We start from the raw sequence: 20,663 nt of genomic DNA on the forward strand, positions 1-20,663 counted from the left end.
GCATTAACCTTCTAACACTAAACCCCGGTCTAATGATGAAGATCAGCTGCAGATACACACACATACATAACATATATTACATATACATGTGTAATACTTTTATACTACTCTAGACATAGTCAATGATTTTGAAAATAAAATAGTACACAATGAGATCCTATCAAGATTAGGAAGATTGGTGGTAGGTAGCATTGGAGAACTGCCTCCGGAATTTGGAGTTCAGGCTAGTGAGAAAGGTGGAAGGATTGTGGAGGTAATGCTTAGTGTCAGCACTCCATGAGGGCAGCAGCAGCACCCCCCCCCCCAAAAAGAGTTCAATCAAAAAAAATTGTTCAGTTGACCTGAAGGCAAAGGACATAAGCAGGGTCTGGGAAACCTAAGGGGACAATAGATTGGAGAAAGACTGCAAAAAGTTTCTGAATTCTTTTTCTAGGGTTTTCTTCTTGGCTAAACAACAAAAAGGGCAAGCCAGAGGTTATAATGTTTGATCAGTATAATACAGTGCCCAACAGTTGTGGGCAGGGGGAGTGGGAGGACAGAGCACTCTTCTCAGTTTGCTCAGGTGGCTGTCCTTGGCATTGCTCAGTAGGACTAGGGTTATTTAACACTGATTGTGAAAGCCTTTTGTCAACATAGAAAAGCAGCATGCTGCAGGCAAGGTCAGAGCTCAAAGAAGGACTAGTTAACCAAGGAATAACAGAAAGGAGCCACACCTTAAGAGACCTTTTAGAGATCTTTTATCCTGACCATTAATCATCATTTTGAAGAACTTATATATTAAAATCCGAAAATGAGATAGCCAACGAAGTTGAACAATACCATTGGGTATTACAGTCCTACATTTCACTGAAAATGGTTTAAAAAAAAAGCTGCAACAAAACCAAACACCCACAAATAACATGACTTTTATCTAGCTAAAAAAGTTTATGAGAATCAATAGGCTGACTTAAAAAAATAATTCTGGGAAGTTATTAGTGCTTATGGCTTCTCTTAATGACACTCAGAAATAACAAATACCATGTAATTACCAACCTACTTTAATGCAGTTCTCATGGGATGCCACAAGAAACCTGTAGTATCATCAATAGGGATAGTGGAAAGGAACAGAGCCCAGCCAGAAATACTGCTGCAGAATTTAATCACTATAATTTGCTTTTTGTCACCGATTCTCAGGTACAAGCTCTTTCATGCATTGTCAAGTGATCTCCACATTAATTATTGTTCCTGTCTTCTGAGGACACAAACACTCTAATTTACAGTGATTTTAGCTATTCCTGCAACGTTCATTTGGTTACCAAGTTCTTTTCTCCTAGCAGAGAATAGCTGTTAAATCTCTCATTCTACAGATCTTTTCCCTTATATCAACCCACCCAAATCACTAAGCATTTAAGTTATCAAAGTCCTAAAACTAATGTTATTCAACACATCAGTTAGGGTGTCAGGGGTGAGGGACCAGGCCTTGTCATTGTCCCCCTTGTACCCTAAAGACTTACATAATCTTTATTCTTCAAAACATTTTCATTTTTAATGTGTTAAAAGGTACTTCAAATTTTAAAACTTATCTCTATACAGCTAATAGAAAGCAGAATGTTAGATAATATATGGTGAATTTAGCACCATCCAGGCATCCAATCAAAATAAAAGGCAAGGTATATCTTTTCAGTGGGATACATCCTGGAGTAGGTTTATAGACGCAATTCATTCAACACTGAATGGCCCAATCCTGATGTTGTGTTTTGGGTACAAAGAGGTAGCTGTATTCAGCCTCATCCTATGCTGATTTCATTCAAATCTTGACTTGATCTCACGAGTATAAGGCATTTCATTTACCAATGCAGTTGGGCACCTGCTATGTAACTTATGGTCACAGAGAACTGCCTGGGGCAAGAAGAAGTTAAATGACTTGCCTAGAGTCACAAAGTCCATAGGTGTCGAGGCCAGACCATTATCCACTACGCTATTCTGCTTCTTAATTCATCACACATTATGGAATTTAAATTAGGAAAAAGTCCTGAAAATTTGGAACACAGCCCTATCTCCAAAATGTAACACAATTCTTGAAAAAAAAAAGTGCAGTGCTTTAAGACAAAAAATTTAAGAGAAAACCAAAGAAACAGAGGATGGGAATAACCTTCGGAACTACAGAGAAAATAACCTAATTACCAGGTGCCTCCACCTCTGACCCTTACTGCCTGGGTCAGTAAGGGTCATTTGGAAAACGAGTGAGTCAGAGTAGATGGTCTCTCAAGTCCCTTCAGCCACAGATCTAGAAACCTATTGCTAAGGCCCCTTCCACTTCTAAATCTATGGTTCTACTGAGAAGACAGAGAAAGCAATTACTGCTGTACCGGTCCAAATGAAAAGCAAATGATTAGACTTACCCGGTGAGTCTAGTGAAGGAACGGTCACAGATAGCTTTCACTTAATACCAGACAGAACATGACTAGGCCTCCCTTAGTAAGCTCTTTCTCTTCATGAGGATAGAAGATGATATGAGAGTTGAGAAAAGAACTTGACTACAGAATGAAAGCACAGGGTGGTCACCTCGCTTCTCTGAAGAAGGAGGGAACCACAGGTGTGTAACAACGCACTTCAATTTTCTAATGTTAGTTTTGGAGAATTCTATTCCTTTCTTCAACTTTACTATAAAGGAAGGCTCTCTGGGAGGGAATGAAAAGACGGAAATTTATATATTAAGTGGGAAATGGAAGTGATGTGAAAACAAAAATTGTGTTTTTTTTTAAAGGAAAGTGAAGAGTGAAAAAGAGAAACCAGTACTAAGATGAACAGTTTTACAAAGAGACTGACAGAATGGATAACTTAAAATAATGGGTAAAGTCTTAAGCTTTGGTTTCTGGATGAAAGCCAAAGGAGGACAAGAAAAGTGACACCTGTTTTGCCCAGCTGAGCACTCTCCAATTTTATTAGGGAATGTAGACTGTTTTACTCTGAGAAGTGTGTATATGGACATTTATACTGAGTTGTTTTGTATTTTTTGTGTGTTTTTTCCTGCCCGGTCTGGATCTATGATTTCATTAGTGTGGGGAACCCTCAGGGATAAAACTCTCCTCTGGGATTTATAATCTGGAATTCATAATCTCAATGCCTGAAGACACTGAGAGGGTAGGTGACTTGTGTCTGAGGGGAGATTTGAATCCAAGTTTTCCTGGCTGAGGCTGTATCTCTATCCATTACAACATGCTGCCCTTCATGTGTGCGTATGTGTGTGTGTGTGTTTACACCCCCACCCCCACACCCTCTAAATTACTTAATCTTTCCTGTTCGATCCCTCCTCCATCTTTGAGGCTGAAAAAACTACTATGAAATCATTTTGTATAACATCACCCCTTCCGTTTAAAACCTTGTGGATTTTTTTCCCTGAAAAGGTTTGCAAATAAGAGACTATTCTGTTTTGCATTATCTATTATCAAATGATATGCAAAATTACTGCCTTTTCTCTGTGATCCTTTAAAACTGCCCAGTAGCTTGAAATAACGAGCACATTAGGAAAGAAAAAAAAACATAATTTCAAATACAATTTTATAAAGGATAGACATGTAAGAATCCTCCAGTTTTAAAATGTATTACGATTATAGGACTACTGATCAAGTATTTTATGATAGACAAGGCATTAAATGCACTTTACTACATTGAATGCTTCTTTTAGTACTCTGCTGAGATGCATAAAATAGGTGGCTTCCTTCAACTTTTTTGAATATTTGGTAGACTATGGGATGGAAGAAGGAGATCCTAGATGGAGGATTGGAAATGACATGGCATCTAGAGAGGATTGTTACCTTGTGTGAGAAGCAGCGTCATTAATACTAAAAGTACTGTTCTCCCTTGTTAAAGGATTAGAGGTGGGCTGGCTCTTGCTGTGGATATCCAGGCTCAGTGACGACTCTGTCTTCCGGTCCACTCCGTGACTCTCTTTTTCTAAGGTCCTGTCTGCCATGGAGACAACTTCACTGGAGCTATGCCACAGCGGTGCCACCTTTTCCTTTCCAGGTCCTGAGCGTGGCGATGACGTAGCAGCCCCCAGAGACGCTGTACTGCCATGGCTGGGGCCATATGACGTGGTGTCTATGCCGCTATCTGCAGAGGTGCCTTGAAGATAGTTGAAGCTATTGAGCTCCGACTCGGTGCGATCGCCTTCATACCACTTCTCATCACTGTGCGCACTCGATGCATTGCTGGAGAGGGTATTGCTGCTGGAGTGGCTTGAATAATGACTATCAGACTGAAAAGATAAAGTCAGGTTTTTACTTCGTGTCTACAAGGAAAACATAGGTAAAGGAACAAGGCATGATTGGAAGTCTATTTTATAAGTTCTCGATGGATCGAGGCGATCTTGATGGATCAAGGATACTGGCAAATCAAAGCTGGAGAGATGGTACCTCAAAAGACCCCCACAATTCCAGCTATTTAAAAGGACCCACGACAAAATATGGTGTGTGTGCGTGTCTTTTTTAAGAACATTTTCCCTTACTTGTTAAGAGTTCACATAAAAAGAAAGCGTGTCTTTAAAAAGTCTTAAGCACCTCATTTAATCTTAAAAATAGAAAGGGGATGCCATTTCTAAAGGACTTGTCATTTGGAAGAATTCATTATTCCAGAAGGCCTGATTACTCATAGTAACCTGAAGAATAGAACAGATGTACGACTGACTCCCAAATAAATTTCACTTTCCATCATCCCCCAACTCCCCCATATTTAGGAAGCACTTTCCTGGGAGTGACACCTTCCCATTTGATGATTTTTACTCATAGAAGCATGTCCTAGGCAATGGCTATGTTGTTTAAAAGGGGCATTTTCTAGAATCCATAGAAAATCATTTAATTCATTATCTAGAGAAAAGGAGAAAGAAGAAATGAGATTCAAAATACACATGCAATTAAAAGTGTTTCAATTAAGACAGGTTTCTGCTTTTTGGTGGAGAGGAAAAGTAGGCTGGGGAGAGAAGGAAACATGTATACATTATATTTGTTTAAAGAGGATACAATACATTCTTCACCTGGCTGATGTCACGGGGAAGGCATTTCAACTTTGTTTAAACATTCTCATTAAGGGACAGGTCTATCTCCCGGAGAGAATTGGTGGGGATTTAAATCACCATACATATCTCTAATACATATTTTTCCTCCAGGGTGATGTGCTTTTATGAAAAGAAACTGAAATCAATTCAGACTAAAATGTAAATAACTGGTAACTGCTTCTCCTTTCAGCAGCTCTGACAATGGTAAAGCTAGGATTTGAACACAGGCCTACTGACTCCAAATTCAGAGCTCTTTCCACTGTACAAAGTTCATAAACTGGACGTGAGAGATTAACTACTCAGACAGAACTCACATTCAAATAATGAAGAAGTGACTATCCTTCTTAAAGAACTTTCCAAAATACTTCGAACATTTCGGGTATTTCACAAATGTTGATTACTAACAATGTGGGCTGAGTTCCCACTAAAATATGAAAATGTATGAAACTGCATCTTGTTCTAAGACCTATGGGAGTAAGAATATAACTGGAATAATTTTTTTTAATAGGAGACCTCTTTGCAAATCTCAAAAGCTAAAACTTCGGGAATTAACAACTTTAAATATATGAATTCTTAATGAATATTTAACTGTAGAGTAATCAACATTCCCACAGATCCTTTGTTTATTCTAAATGCCAGAGCCTACATCACCTATTCAACTGGCTGGAATGTATTTCCATGAATACATTTACTGTTAGACTTCACTTAGGCTTTAGAACATTGAAAAGGTAACAGAGGCCTGCTCTGATGCCTCTTTTACATCCCAACAAAGAAATCCTATCTTGAGCTGATTCTGCAATAACATTTCTGAAAGTTATTAAGTCTCTGAGTTATATAAAAATATCCCTGGTTAGGAAGTAAAACCTTTCAAGGACTTTTATTGCTTCTTAAGTTAACTTACATGCCCTTGTTTGTTTGGTGACAAGTGAACCACAGGATCCTGCCGCATTAATCTCCCACTAGGACTCTCTCGGAAAGATGGCAACACCTTTGATACAGCTGGGAGGTGGCATGTTGGCTCTGGAATATAACACATGATATTAGGTACAAGCACGAGATAAAAGCAAGAACATGGGTAACAAATGAAGACGGCTTGGCATTGCATCTCTCAGTTCACTGATCAGCAAACTTGGAACTTCAGCAATTAAGCTTACTGAGAGCTGACATGATAGACAGCATGTCAGAAACTGAGTGGTTGATGGATAAAGCTTGCAGCTGGTGACAGTGTGTCACATTGGACACAGTAGCATAGCCAAGTACCACCAAACCAAAAAAGAAAAAAGAAAAAGAAAGAAAAAAAAAAGAAAAAAGGCCATGAGCAACAGGGCAAAGTCTGTAATCCACTTTTAGTTTGGGGAATATTTAGAACATATGGGTTGGATTTATGAAATTAATTGTGACATTTGGCTAACCTAGCTTGAACTACATTACCTGGACAGGCATGGATGCAGTTACATATTACTTACCATGGTACTTTGGAAATATTTTACCTGTATATTCATGCTGCTCGAGGACAAAAGAATTGAAATCCTGAGGTCCTCTATAACTGTAAGCTAGGCACAACAGAAAAGACACATAGCAACTAGTTTACTTCAAACATTGGCTTCCTTTTGAACTCCAAGTTGGTATTAAAGTGGGGTTCCAAAGGTAAAAGATCAATTGTTTATCAGTATTCTCTTTTGCCATAAAATGGTACAAATAATACAGAACTTTTCCTTAAGGATTAAGGCATTTTGCAATCTACTCTCTTTACTGCTCTTAACCATTTCTAAAAGACGATTGACCTAAAAACTGTTACCCAAAAAAAACCAAAACCCTACCATATGGATGGATCCAGCCAAGCAAGAATGAACACCTTCTCTCTGTTGTTAAGACTGGCGAGAGGTGTTTACAGCCCTCTGTAGCTTTCTCAGTAGCACATATTCACATATAGAGAAAGGTGAGGCCAATAGGAAAGTTTCCTAGATATTATGAATTAGTGAAACATGGGTTGTTAGAGAATGTTGTTCTTGCAAAATTGGGCCCATAATTGACTATAGCTATACCTAAGTACATATGAGGGAAAAATACATTTCATTATGTAGCTATTACTTCTGAACCCTTCCTATTATCACTTCTACTTATTAAGTCCCTATGCTCCCTTTGGGTATGACAGGTGACTGCTTGTATGCCAAGAACAGAATATCTCTCAGAGATCTCTCTTTTAAGTTGCAGGCCCAAAGAAAACCTTGAGTTTTGGAATGAAGAGAAGATTTCACTTGTATATATCCCCTCAAACTACAGTGAAGAATGCTTTTTCTTATAGACATTAGGATAAATTCCTAAAAAGTGCATGAAAATGCAGTTTACTAAAGAAATAAACAGATTACCAATATCATTCATCAGCATTAACTTTAAGGTCTGACGTATCAAGTAAAGCTAGGCATTGAATTAAAAGGGACACAAGGAAAAAAGACCAAATCTAAGTTTATGTGAAAGAATAAATATGAGAAATTCCACGAGGAATCTCATCATGATCTTTCTTAGTTTCAAGACACATGCTCCATATTCCCTTCCTTACTTCCACCCTGCCTTGACTTTGTATATGTAGAAACTATGCTTCTGTGGCACAAAAGTGACTGGTCTGCCAGTAACTTCGCTCAAAGCCTGAACATACCCTCCAGAAGCTACAAAAATAAGGCTGAACAAGAGATCAGCTTCACATGTATTGTTGCCATCATAACAGTATCAAAACATATGTGATTAAACTCAGTGAAAAGGAGAACTACAGATCTGTACAGTCTAAGGTTTTTTCATCTTAAAAAGGGACAAAAATGGGGGTGGGGGAGAGAGCGGAAAACGACAGATGGCTTCAATAACAAGGCATAGCACATTGAGTTTCTGAAGTTACTAGAATAAAGCATATCTTCAGAACCTGAGAATTACATTTCACTTCACAAACTCCTGTCTTTGTGAAAAATTCTTCCCCCACACCCCCATCCCATCCTCCATTATCGGTTAACACAATTATGTGAGGACAGTAATCAAATATAGAATAGTAACAAGAGCTGCTTTTTGAGTAAAGATAAAATTATGAGTCTTCAGCTTACAAAGTTAAGCTTTTTTTAGTCTTGAAATTTCCTTAGCATCCCATTTTGATGGTGACTGTCATTTTTGTTGATGGAGATGGGAAAGGATAATCTAGCAGCCCAGATCCATGCCAGTTCTGGTGAAACAACTTCACAGAAACACTTGGTGGGGTAAAAATAATAATAAAATAAATAAAATACATTTGTGGCACAATCTCACCGGTACCAACTTGTGTCATTATGTCACTGCAAAGCAACTACAATGTAGAGAAGGGAAGGAACAACATGCTGAAAATTCCACAGAAGAGCTTAATGATGCAAAGTTGTTGTACCCAGCTGTTTTATGCTACTATCACATTTTCTTAGTCAACAGCTTAATTACAGAGAACAATGAAAATATATACAATGATAGAAAAAGTGTCTAATCAAGTTACAGGTTTATTTAATGATTTAAATCTTCTCTGGATTTTTTTTTTCCATTTTGTACTAAGATTTTTTAAAAATTAAAAAGAAAACCTACAGTTCCAATGCATATATATGACATATATAGCACCTTTTGGAAAGGTACACAAGGAAATATTAAATAAACTAAGCAAAAACTAAAGCAAAATGAGGAGAAGAGGAGAGGTAGCTTACATACATGTTGGTGGTTCAGGTACATTCTTGGTACTGAAGATGCTGATAATTTACTAGTCTGTCTGTGTGTCCTAAGAACAGAGGCCTCAAGCAAGACAGTCTTAAAATCCTTTGTGTTTTACTCATTGCTTTCTAGGAAGAGTGTCGGGGGCAGTCAACCAGGGCCCTGATTCTAATTCACTTTTATTAATAAGTTAGACTTCCATTTAAAGATATACAGAGCTTTTATTTCATTTTTTAAAGTCATCTCCTGGACGCTAGTCACCTTTGATGACTTTCACCTTGTGGTGAAAATAATTTTCTTTCTGTAGAAATGAATGACCTACCCATCTGGTCAGCAATGCTCTCCTCACTTCTCTGCCAGCTGGGTGTGGCTTTCCCACTGCCACTGATGTCCGTCTGAGTGTTCTGCCGGTCAATGGAGGCTGGGGATCTTCGGCTCATCCCAAACCTAGGATAATTCCCCAGAACAGAAGCAAAAATTTCACTAACATTATACATAAAGAAAAGGTGGTCATGATGTGACACCTAAGAATGTGAGAAAAATGGAATTACACATGTAAAACATATATATAGCTACGTATGTTAGACTACTGCCCTATGTGTATGTAAGTATGACATGCTGGTATCATGGCCAATAGACAGTAACCATTTATGACCATGACCTCTAATATGAGCTAAAAGATAAAAGTTAAATAACTGGTTAGGTCTGCTATTCAAAACCATCAAAATAAAATTATGAAAGACCGAATACCCGAAATATAGGCAGTTAAGAGGCACAGCGGATAAAGTGTTGGATTTCAAGTCAGGAAGACCTAAGTTTGGCTCCTGCCCAGGGACACTTACTGTGTAACCCTGGGAAAGCCACTTATCTCCTTTCAGCATCAGTATTCTCAAATGTAAAAATGAGGATGATAATAGCACATACCCAACTGGGTTGTGTGGATCAAATAAATAAATTAAACAAAGTGCTATGCAAACCTTAAAGTGCTTTATAAATGCTAGTTATCATTATCGTCATCATCATCATCATCATCATCATCATCATCATCATCCTTTACCTTCTAATGGATGCTTAGCTCAGGTCAGAGGTAACCTAATATTTAGGTTACTAAATTACGTTTAATAATGCCCTTCTTTCAACATATGTTGTCATTTTTATTTGTTTTAAATTGACTTAAGTGATTCCTAAAAAGGTAAGTATGCCATTTAAAACAGGATAGGAAGAAGTGTTTAAAGCCAATGTATGCTTAAATCCAGAACTTAAAAGAAATGTTCTCCTAATTACATTATGGTTTAAGTCTATTTGTACCTGGGCAGGTTTTCTACCTATAACTCATTATATATTAGAGCAAATGTACCTATCAGGTAATAATAATTGGTAAATTAATGAATTAAGGTACTGCTGAGTTTTTAGCATGTTAAAGATAATCACATAGTTCAAATAAAACTTTATTCTTCTATTAAAATAGCAACAGAGCAAACTCTCAAATAAGCTTTAATCTTTCCTATGAAACAGAAGAGGGGCAGCTAGGTGGTGCAGTGGATAGGGCACCGGCCCTGAAGTCAGGAGGACCTGAGTTCAAATCCGGCCTTAGACCAAACACTTAACACTAGCTGTGTGACCCTGGGCAAGTCACTTAACTCCAATTGCCTCAGAAAAAGAAAAGAAAAGAAACCTATGAAATAGAAGAATATAAAATCCAAACGTGTTTGTGGAAATGTACAGATTTACTTGTATTTGACTGACTTTAATGAAAGAAGTCCATCTCCTTTAAAACAAATGAGAAATCTAGATGAGAAAAGCACAAAAACACCCTATGAATCCACTAATTGTTTTTTATGCAAAAAGAATCTTCAACGGAGCATGTAGCATCAGAACTTTTGCCCGCTCAACATTTTCTTACAAAGGATAGCACATTTACAATATGGTTCCCACCATCACAGATTTAGGACCAGAAGGGACTTTGGGGATTTTCTAGCCCAGAAGTGCTTACTGTGGGGTTTATGAATTTTTTTAAAATGGTTTTTGATAATCGTTTTCAATATAATTGGTTTCATTTATAATCCTCTATACTTAATTTTATGCATTAAGAACATTACTTTTTCACAGTCTTCTAACAACTTACTCCTCTCCATATATTCTATATGATGCAGATACCCTGGCTGCTTTCATTTGCACAAGACACTCCATCTCCTGATTGTGGACATTTTCAGAGAATTCTCTCCCTGCTTATCTCCATTGCCTAGCTGTCCTGACTTTTTTTTTTAAGTTCTCAATTAAAATTCCTCCCCCACCCCCCCACAAGAAGCCTTTCCTCATCCTCCTTAATAACAGTGCCTTTCCTCCATGCCTGGCTCCATTTTATCCTGTCTACATCTTGTGTGCTCATAGTTGTTTGTACGTTCTCTTCTTCATTAGACTGTGAGCTCCTTAAGGAGCAAGGGACCATTTTTTGCCTCTTTCTCTATCGAGTGAGTAGTATGGTGCCCAGTTGTGCTAAGTAGTCACTTATTAAATACTTGTTGATTAGACATTATTCTAAACACAGGCTTCTCCGGGCTGCCAAAGATGTACATGACCAAAGAAGAACTCCTCTTCCAGTTTAACTGCTTTTTACAAATGATGAAACAGGCCCAGACAAGTTGAATGTCCTACCTTGGGATCATATAGGTAGTAAGCGGCAGAGGAAGGATTTGAACTTTCCTATTATACCACACTAGGTACAACAGATAATGTGGCAACTTACATTTGATCCAAAAACTCAGTCTTCTGCAAGTTTAAGAAAAGTGTTCATGACAACAAAGGATTCAATACATAGACTGTTTTGCTACCACCTCCTTGAACAAGACACATCTAGCTATGAAACTGTCAACTATATTGACATTAGGCAGTATTCAAAATTTACATTTTAAGTAACAAATGAAGATAATTTAATTTTTCACTGGTTAACTGATTCAAATTTTCATATGTAACTTGATTCAAAATGTAAATTTTGTCCCCCAAAGAAGAATGAGTTAAACATAGCATAATTTTCTTTTTACTTTTCAATGGCATTTCATGAATTCTACTAGTACAAGATTGTTCATGAAAATTGTAGATTTAAAGAATCTAAATCTAGATATAGATTCTCTTGTCTCCTACAGGGGTTCTTAAGCTCTTTTGTGTCATGAACTCTTTTAGTGGTCTGATGAAGTATATGGATGCATTTTCAGAATAATAATTTTAAATTTGTAAAATAAAACTCCTAGACTTTTAGGACACTCTGTGCACAGAACTGCAAAGGAACTCAATTGAGATATAGTTATCAAAAAAATTAATGAACCCCAAGTTAAGAACCCTGCCCTATACTGTTTTAAATAGCATGCTAAGCAAAAAGAGTAGTTATCTCTAAATATTATTTTAATAAACACATTCAAATTTGATTTTGTATTAATATACCACTATTCTCTGAAGAGCTAAAAGAATCATATAATACATCCCTGTTAAAAATATGGGACTGAAAGGTGGATCAGGAGAGTCAGAAGGTAAAAAAATGAGTCTTCTCATTCTTAATGTGCTAGATATTTACTGGATTATCCCATTTGGGGATATTGATCCTAGTTTGTATGCACTTTTGGTTGTTTTCATAGTAGTGGTGATGGTTCCTATAAAGCTCTACATTCAGTGTTCCCATTGCCCTCTCTTCTCTGAGTGCCTCTCCTCTATACTCCAATCTCCTGACACAGGTCACGATTCTTTTTTGCCTCTACCAATATTACCAGCTGAAGATCAGAGAGCAATTATAAGGATTATGAAACTGTAGAAGTAAAATAACTTAAAAGAACAGGCAGCATTTGAAGTGGAAGAAAGTTAGACTTGATATAAAGAAAAACTTTCTAAGAATTAGGGCTATCTCCAAGTGAAATGGGCTGCCTGTGAAGTTTGTGGTTCCTCCTGCTCAGTAGCAATTAGGTGACCACTGTATTGCAGCTGGGCTAGATGGTCTCTGAGACACCTTCCTACTCAGATTCTGCAACTGATTTGACTTTGGGCAAGTCACTGAACATCCCTGAGTTCAGAAATGGAGGGAGAAGGTTTAGTTATCGCTAAGGTCTCTTGTACCTTCAAAATTCCCAAAATTATCTGGCTTAAATAGGAATCAAGCTTAGGTCTCTGGCCTTATATTAGTTAGTTCCAACAAGGGAACTAATGTCTATTATGTCATAAAATACAGAGATACTATTTTGAAGGGAGAAAAAAATGTTATCAATATAGTTGGTTTGGAGATTAAATGCTGAATCAAATAGATAAGAAATTCTTTTAACAAACTGTAATCATATAGATTTCATATGATTGCACCAGAATGGAAGCTCCTTCTGTTGATGCACTGTTATTTATAGCCAGAGGGCTTCTTGAGACAAGGAGAGGTAAATGACTTGCATAAGAACAAACAGTATGTCAAAGGCAGAACCGGAACCCAGGCCTGACTCCAAGGCCAGCCTTCCAGTCAATGTACCATATTGCTTTTCATTTGAACCTTACTATTTGTAACATTCACTGAAATGGGATCATTGTTCTGTAGATTTTAGAACTGGGGGCCATATAATGCAGTTGATTAATTGCTGAACTCGGTCACAGTTCACAGAAAGCACCCTGCTTTCATGTTCATTTATGTTAATAATCATTTTAACAATTAAGCTGCAATTAGCTTTTTGTTTTTAAAGACTAACCAGGCCATTTTAAACCAAACAATTAAAATAGAAGGGAGCATGGACAGAGCTTGGTGTTAGTAATGAGACAGCCAGCCTTGAAGCAACACTGATATCTTGGCTAAGTAATATTGGGCAAGTCACTGAATCTCAGAGCTCTAGGCAATGCTCAATATGCAGAGAAGGTACCAATTTGCATTGGAAGAAGGAGTTTCCTTTCCTGGGAGATACCTAGAGCAGTAAAAACAGAGTGCCAGGCCTTACCCCACAACTAAAATAGAAAATGTTCACTAATGTATATCATATTGTTTCACTACTACTAATTCTATAAAATCTCTTGAAAAGAGCTAAAATGTTTCTTATTCTCATGTTAATAAAAAAGCATTCATTTCAGGCATTCTGAGAAGGGCGAAGGTACAATCTATAATGGTTTGTGAAGAATGGTTCCAAGTAAATAGCGTTGGAAGCTTTAGTTCTTGTGCTCAGTTTCTGACTTCTTGCGAAATGTCAACAAAATTACCAAAGAAACACATTCACATAGTAAAAATGTACTTAAGAAAGGAATTTTGGGGGAACAGAAACTTCAGCTTCTATACATGTTTCACATGGTGTAAGTTCTCAAGTTATATCTCCAAAAGGGAAATCATAGCAAAAACTCTTTGATAATTATCTTTTACTTCTTTCCTTAGGCAAAAGATACTTTAGTATATGTCATGTAATGTTGCTGCTGTTAATTACTTTCCCAGCTTCAGAGATTCCAATTTATTTCTTTTTTCACATCCTTGAAAATTGCCATGTGCTTAAGTGTTTTACTTTATGAGTCTTACCCAAAGGCAAACAATGGCTTTCAGGTGGCTCAGTGGTTTCAAGAAGGAAGAAAGATGTCAGGGAAAGGTTACAGAAAACTTTCAACATTTGAAAAGAGCCAGTCAATGTCTGGGATGTGAATAGCCTTTATCTACTTCCACAATAATACACATTGCAAGCAATGAGAGTAGTTCTACTAAATCCACCAAAGAAGTTAACGCTATGAAGAAATGTGGCAGAGGTCTTGGGGCAGAGCCAAGATGGCAGAGGGAAAACAGTCACTGTCTTGAGATCTCTCCCAAAGCCCTCCAAATACCTATAAAAAATGGCTCTAAACAAATTCTAAAGCAGCAGAACCCGCAAAAAGACAGAGTGAAACAAATTTCCAGCCAAAGATAGCCTGGATAGTTGATCAGAAAGGCATATTGAGCCAGGCGGGGAGAGGAGTGCAGCTCGGCATGGGCACGCAGGCCGCAGAGACCCTGGAGCAGGCCTCAGAGGGCTGAATCTTGGGCAGCTGTGGCAGTTTCCAGACTTCTCAACCCACGAACACCAAAGACAACTTAGAAGGTCAGAGGGAAAAGTCTGTGACTGAGGTGAGAGAGGAGCTAGGTCTCAGCCTCAAGTCTCGAGCGCGGCCCAGGGCCACTTTTTCCTGAGCTTCCGGCCCACAGACTGAGGGGGAATCAAGTGACTGATCAGAGGGGGATTGCAGGGTTCTCTTTGCCAGTGCTGAGGCAGGAATCTCTTGCTTTACTGGTGCTTGGATTTGGGTCACAGTTCTGAGGGGTGGTCCTGGGGTGAGGAGGAACGCTGGTACGGTGCAGCTTGTTGTGGTGGGGGAGAGAAAACACCTCGCCTCTTATCATACCACCTTGGAAGAACTGAAAATTTACAGGTCCCTAGAAGGACCTCTGAAAATAGCTGTACAAACCCCTGAAGCTTGGGACAGTATACTCTTCACGTTGGAAGCAGACTTTTACCTTAACAAAGAGTTTAAAACTCAAGTAATTGGCCAGGATCATGAGTAAGCAGTGCAAAAAGAGTCAGACTATCTTATCTTACTTTGGTGACAAAGAAGATCAAAACATACAACCAGAAGAAGACAACAAAGCCAAAGCTCCTACATCAAAGCCTCCAAGAAAAATACAAATCAGTCCCAGGTCTTGGAAGAGCTCAAAAGGGATTTTGAGAAGCAAGTAAGAGAAGTAGAGGAAAAACTGAGAGTGATGCAAGAAAATCATGAAAAACAACAACAGCTTGCAAAAGGAGACCCAAAAAAATACTGAAGAAAATAACACCTTAAAAAATAGCCTAACCCAAATGGCAAAAGAGGTCCAAAAAGCCAATGAGGAGAAGAATGCCCTAAAAAACAAAATTGGATAGATGGAAAAGGAAGTCCAAAAGATTACTGAAGAAAATACTTCCTTAAAAATTAGAATAGAGCAATTGGAAGCTAGTGACTTTATGAGAAATCACGACACTATAAAACATATCCAAAAGAATGAAAAATTAGAAAACAATGTGAAATACCTCATTGGAAAAACAACTGACCTGGAAAATAGATCTAGGAGAGAGAATTTAAAAATTATTGGACTATCTGAAAGCCATGATCAAAAAAAGAGCCTAGACATCATCTTTCAAGAAATTATCAAGGAAAACTGTCCTGATATTTTAGAACCAGAGGGCAAAATAGAAATTGAAAGAATCCACCGATCTCCTCCTGAAAGAGATCCCCAAAGGAAAACTCCTAGGAATATTGTAGCCAAAATCCAGAATTCCCAGGTCGAGGAGAAGATATTGCAAGCAGCCAGAAAGAAACAATTCAAGTATTGTGGAAACACAATCAGGATAACACAAGATTTAGCAACTTCTACATTAAGGGACCGCAGGGCATGGAATATAATATTCCAGAGAGCAAAGGAAATACGATTACAACCACGAATCACCTACCCAGCAAAACTGAGTATAATCCTGTGGGGGAAAAAATGGTCATTCAGTGAAATAGAGGACTTTCAAGTATTCTTGATGAAAAGACCAGAGTTGAACAGAAAATTTGATTTTCAAATACAAGACTCGAGTGGAACATGAAGAGGTAAACAGGAAAGAGAAAATCCTAAGAGACTTATTAAGGTTGAACTGTTTACATGCCTGCATGGAAAGATGATATTTGTAACTCATGAGACCTTTGTCAGTATTAGGGTAGCTGGAGGAGGAAAAAATTATATGTACGTATATATAGATATAGATAGATAGATAGAGGGTACAGGGTGAGTTGAAAATGAAGGGGTCATATCTGGAGAATAAAATTAAGGGGTGAGAGAGGTATATACTAGGAGAAGGAGAAAGGGAGAGGGAGAATGGGGTAAATTATCCCACAAAAAATCCAAAACAAAACAGAAAAGAAAAGGCTCTTACATTGGAGGGGAAACGGGGGAAGGTGAGAGGGGATGAGTGAATCTTATTCTCAAAGGATTTGACTTAAGGTGGGAATAATATATACACTCAATTGGGTGTGGAAATCTATCTTACCCTACAGGAAAACAGGGGGAGAAGGGGACAAGAGAGTAGGGGAATGATAGAGAGGAGGGAAGATTGGGAAAGGGAGTAATCAGAAGCAAATACTTCTGAGGAGGGACAGGGTCAAAAGAAAGAACAGAATAAATGGGTGGGCGGGATAGGATTAAGGGAAATAGAGTTAGTTTTTCACAGCATGTCTACTATGGAAGTGTTTTACATAACTGCACATATATAACCTATATTTAGTTGCTTGCCTTATCAATGAGGGTGGGTGGGGAGGGAGGAAGGGAGAAAATTTGGAACCCAAAGTTTTAAAAACACATGTTTAAAAAAAATGTTTTCACATGGAACTGGGAAATAAGAAATACAGGAAATGGGGTACAGAAATCCATCCTGCCCTACAGGAAAACTGAAGGGGAAGGGGATAAGAGAAGGGGGGGAGAGACAGAAGGGAAGGCAGACTAGGGGAAGGGGTATTCAGAATGCATGCCATCTTGGGGTGGGGGGAGGGGCAAGATCGGGTGAAAATTTGGAACTCAAAATCTTGTGGAAATAAATGTTGAAAACAAAAAAAATGAACAAAAATTTAAAAAAAAGAAATATGAAATTAATTGATTTAATGAAGTAGATGAAGTTCAACCCATGTGATAACTCAGCATTCCCAGAGTCTATGGTATAGACTCTTGAAGGGTAAACTTCTCAAGAAGAGGTGTTAAGCAGACATCAAAGTATTTCCCTTTTTGAAATATGAACCATATTTTTCATTTAGTTCTTCATGTATGCATGTGTGCATGCATATATGTGTATGTCTACACACACACACACACACATCCCGCTAAAGTCTTATTTTAATTGCCTCATTGTGATGTAGTGATAACACTAGGTTGCTGAAGGATATAACAGTGGAATGAATATACATGCTGTTGAGTCTTAGCAGATAGAACTTTTAGTATGGTATAGAGAAGAATTGGTTGTCCATAAGGTGAAGAATTTTTTTGAGCCATAATTTATGTCTATTAAGGTTCTGAAGGGTTGTATCCAGGGATGAAGGAAAGAGCACCCCCTGATGAAATCTTGGGCCTGGAGTCAGGAGAATCTAAGTTCTGATGAGTCTCAGTTATCTCACAGATAAAGTATAAACTATTCCATTTAGCTTTTTAAGACTTTCATTACTTGGTCATCACCTTTCTAGCACGTTGTACATGACTGCCACTCGAGCCAGAGTGGCCTTCTTTCGGTTCCTACCTGCCAGCAGTCCATCTCTGGCTCGGGTGCCTTTGTACTGTTCATTCTCAGTGCCTTCAACGCCCTTTCTCCGTGCCTCTGTCTCACAGAGAGCCTTTCTTCCCTCAAGATGCAACTCAAGCACCATTTTGTATGTTTTTATTCCTGATATCTTCCAATTGTTAATGCCCTTCCTCCTTAATTACTCCCTAATTAATTTCATGTTTATTCTGTATTTACTTTACTTGTCTTCCTCCATCAGAATATAAGCCTCTTTAGAGCAGGGATTGGTTCATTCTTTCTATTTGCATTCCCTGCATCTAGCACAGTGTCTGGCATATAGTAGGCACTTAATAAATGCTGGTCAGTCGATGGATAAAATGGTGCAAACAGCATACCTACCCTTCAGGCATGGATTTTTGTCTGTAAGTGCCCCCACCAGAGCCAGTCTCACTAGATGAAGACAGGTTACTAGGGGAATTACGACATTGCTGTGATCTCGCTAAAGCAATGGATGAAACTGTCACATAGATGTCAGAACCAGGAGACAACCTGTGTATGCAAACCAAAAATATAAAGTCAACAACTCAAAAGAGAATATCCCAAGGTAATGCATGAGATATGATGTTACATGAACTGCCATATCAGCAGTGACTGGGTTTTCATGTGGGCAGTGAAAAATGAAGGCAGGAGAATAAAAAATGTCCTTTACAAACCCCCTCCTGGGGGAAATAGCTGGCAAATTGCATTGAGGAGAGGGCATTCAAGTAGAAAATGAAAAACAACAAAAAACAAAACAAACAAACAAAAAAACCCAGGAAAACATGGGCATATTTAAAAATTTCTAGAAATAAATTGGTTTGATTGCTTTTATAATCTTCAAGTACATAACAGTATTGCACCCAAGTATCATGAAACAAAATGCAATTTTTCACATTAGTTCTTCTGAAAGAAGCAGTTCTTTACCACAGCTAAGCCTAGAGGCAGGAAAACCTGAGGTCAAATTTAGCCTCAGACACTTATTAGCTTTGTGACCTTGCATGAGTCACTTAACTTCAGGCTGCCTCAGTTTCTTCCACTGTAAAATAGGGATAATAATAGCACCTAACTCCCAGGGTTGTTGTGAGGATTAAATGAGATAATATTGTAAAAAAAAAAAAAAAAAAGCCTTTAACATGGTGCTGGGACAAAGAAGGGTGCTGTAAAAATGCTTATTCCTTTCCCTTGCATAATTTAACCAGTGACACTAGTGTTTGCAAGGTCCTCTTTGTCACCTAATCTTTGTTACCGAAAATTTGGATTATCTACTCAATTTCTATCATTCATAAGTCTGGTACATTAAAAAGCAGCTATCAAAAAGTCAACAATAACACACACATAATCATCATAACCGGTCAGGTAGGTGGCTCAGTGGATAGAGCACTGGGCCCGGAGGCAGAAAGACCTCAGCTCAAGTTTGGGCTCAGACATTCACTAGCTGTGTGACCCTGGATTTAGTCACTTAACCATATTTGCTTCCATTTCCTCATCTGTAAAACGAACTAGAGAAGAAAACACCAAACCACTCCAGCATCTCTGACAAGAAACCCCAAATGGGGTCATGAAGAGTTGCACATGATTGAAAAGACTGAACGACAAAAGCAAATCATTACAGCTTGTCAGGACTTTAATAATTTGCATGTGGCTACATGCATGTGTGCAAATATTCATTTAAAGTACTTCTTCTTGAGTTGAGAACATCATAACTTGTTTCCTGGATTTCGAGACAAAAAGCATGGCTTTGTTGCAAGAGAAGGGATCAGATCTTTATGCATTAGTAAGTTTCCCATCCCATAGTCTTCAGCCGTGCACCTGTCAAATACTATAATTGATGCTTACTGATTAATCTGAAGAAACATTTTCCTTTGTGATGCATTCTAGACCTAGAGTTTCAGACTTTAGAAAGTATTCTATACTTACCGCCCTTGGAAGGAAAAAAAAAAAGACTGATTTAGTTAATAACAACTTTTGTGTGTTTTAAAAAATAAAACAAAACCTTTAAAACAGTATTTTGACATGTCCATAAAAATCTTGTTATTTTTCATAGAATAATAAAATGACAGATTTAAAGTTCGATGGCACCTTAGAAGCATTCTAGTCCATCTGCCTTATTTTACAGGTGAAGAAGTGAGGCCAAGAAAGGCTAAGTAACTGCCTCTATGTGGTCACAAGTTAGAAACTGTCAACATTACAACCTGAATCCAACTCCAGCACTCTATCCACTCTGCTAAGCTGATTCTCTCTTTTCCAGCACAGACTTTCACTGAAACGTAAACTATTTTAGACGACATTTTCTGAATATAAAGGTATTTGATATCTTAAATCAAATTTCTGGAGTCAGCTAAATCTGTGGCAAAACTAATACCCAACTTGGTTCCCTTCAAGGGGTTTCACAGCTGGGAATTGTGGCGTGAAGGAAACATCACAAGAAACTGAGGAAATCCTTTCATAGGGAAAAAAAAAAGTAGAGGCCAACAATTTATTTGTTGGAGGAGAAAGCAAAGAATAAGAATCTGAATAAAATACCTGAAAGGTTGAAAGGTAAAAATATAAATTCATAAGGTAAAATTTAAAAAGGCATTTAAAATACATTTTCTCTATTGGAACTTGCACAAATCACTCCACTTGAGTCAGTTTCTTCA

General features: G+C 37.9%; 1 protein-coding gene across 7 annotated transcripts in view; it reads right to left on the reverse strand.

The window, feature by feature from the left end:
• Positions 1-20,663, reverse strand: part of LOC114030082 (signal-induced proliferation-associated 1-like protein 1) — a 375,977-nt gene that overhangs the window by 32,865 nt on the left and 322,449 nt on the right. For 6 of the 7 annotated variants that reach the window (XM_027844744.1, XM_027844745.1, XM_027844746.1 and 3 more), the window contains 4 exons: positions 18,385-18,534; positions 9,066-9,190; positions 5,937-6,055; positions 3,798-4,240 (listed from right to left, as the gene is read on the reverse strand). In XM_027844744.1, coding sequence (XP_027700545.1) covers positions 3,798-4,240; positions 5,937-6,055; positions 9,066-9,190; positions 18,385-18,534 — 837 coding nt within the window. The remainder of the gene's footprint in view (positions 1-3,797; positions 4,241-5,936; positions 6,056-9,065; positions 9,191-18,384; positions 18,535-20,663) is intronic. The other variant, XM_027844748.1, reaches the window with a different exon arrangement.

This window comes from Vombatus ursinus, unplaced genomic scaffold, assembly GCF_900497805.2.
Source record: "Vombatus ursinus unplaced genomic scaffold, bare-nosed wombat genome assembly UNPS02014945.1, whole genome shotgun sequence".
In the NCBI taxonomy this organism is placed as follows: domain Eukaryota; kingdom Metazoa; phylum Chordata; class Mammalia; order Diprotodontia; family Vombatidae; genus Vombatus; species Vombatus ursinus.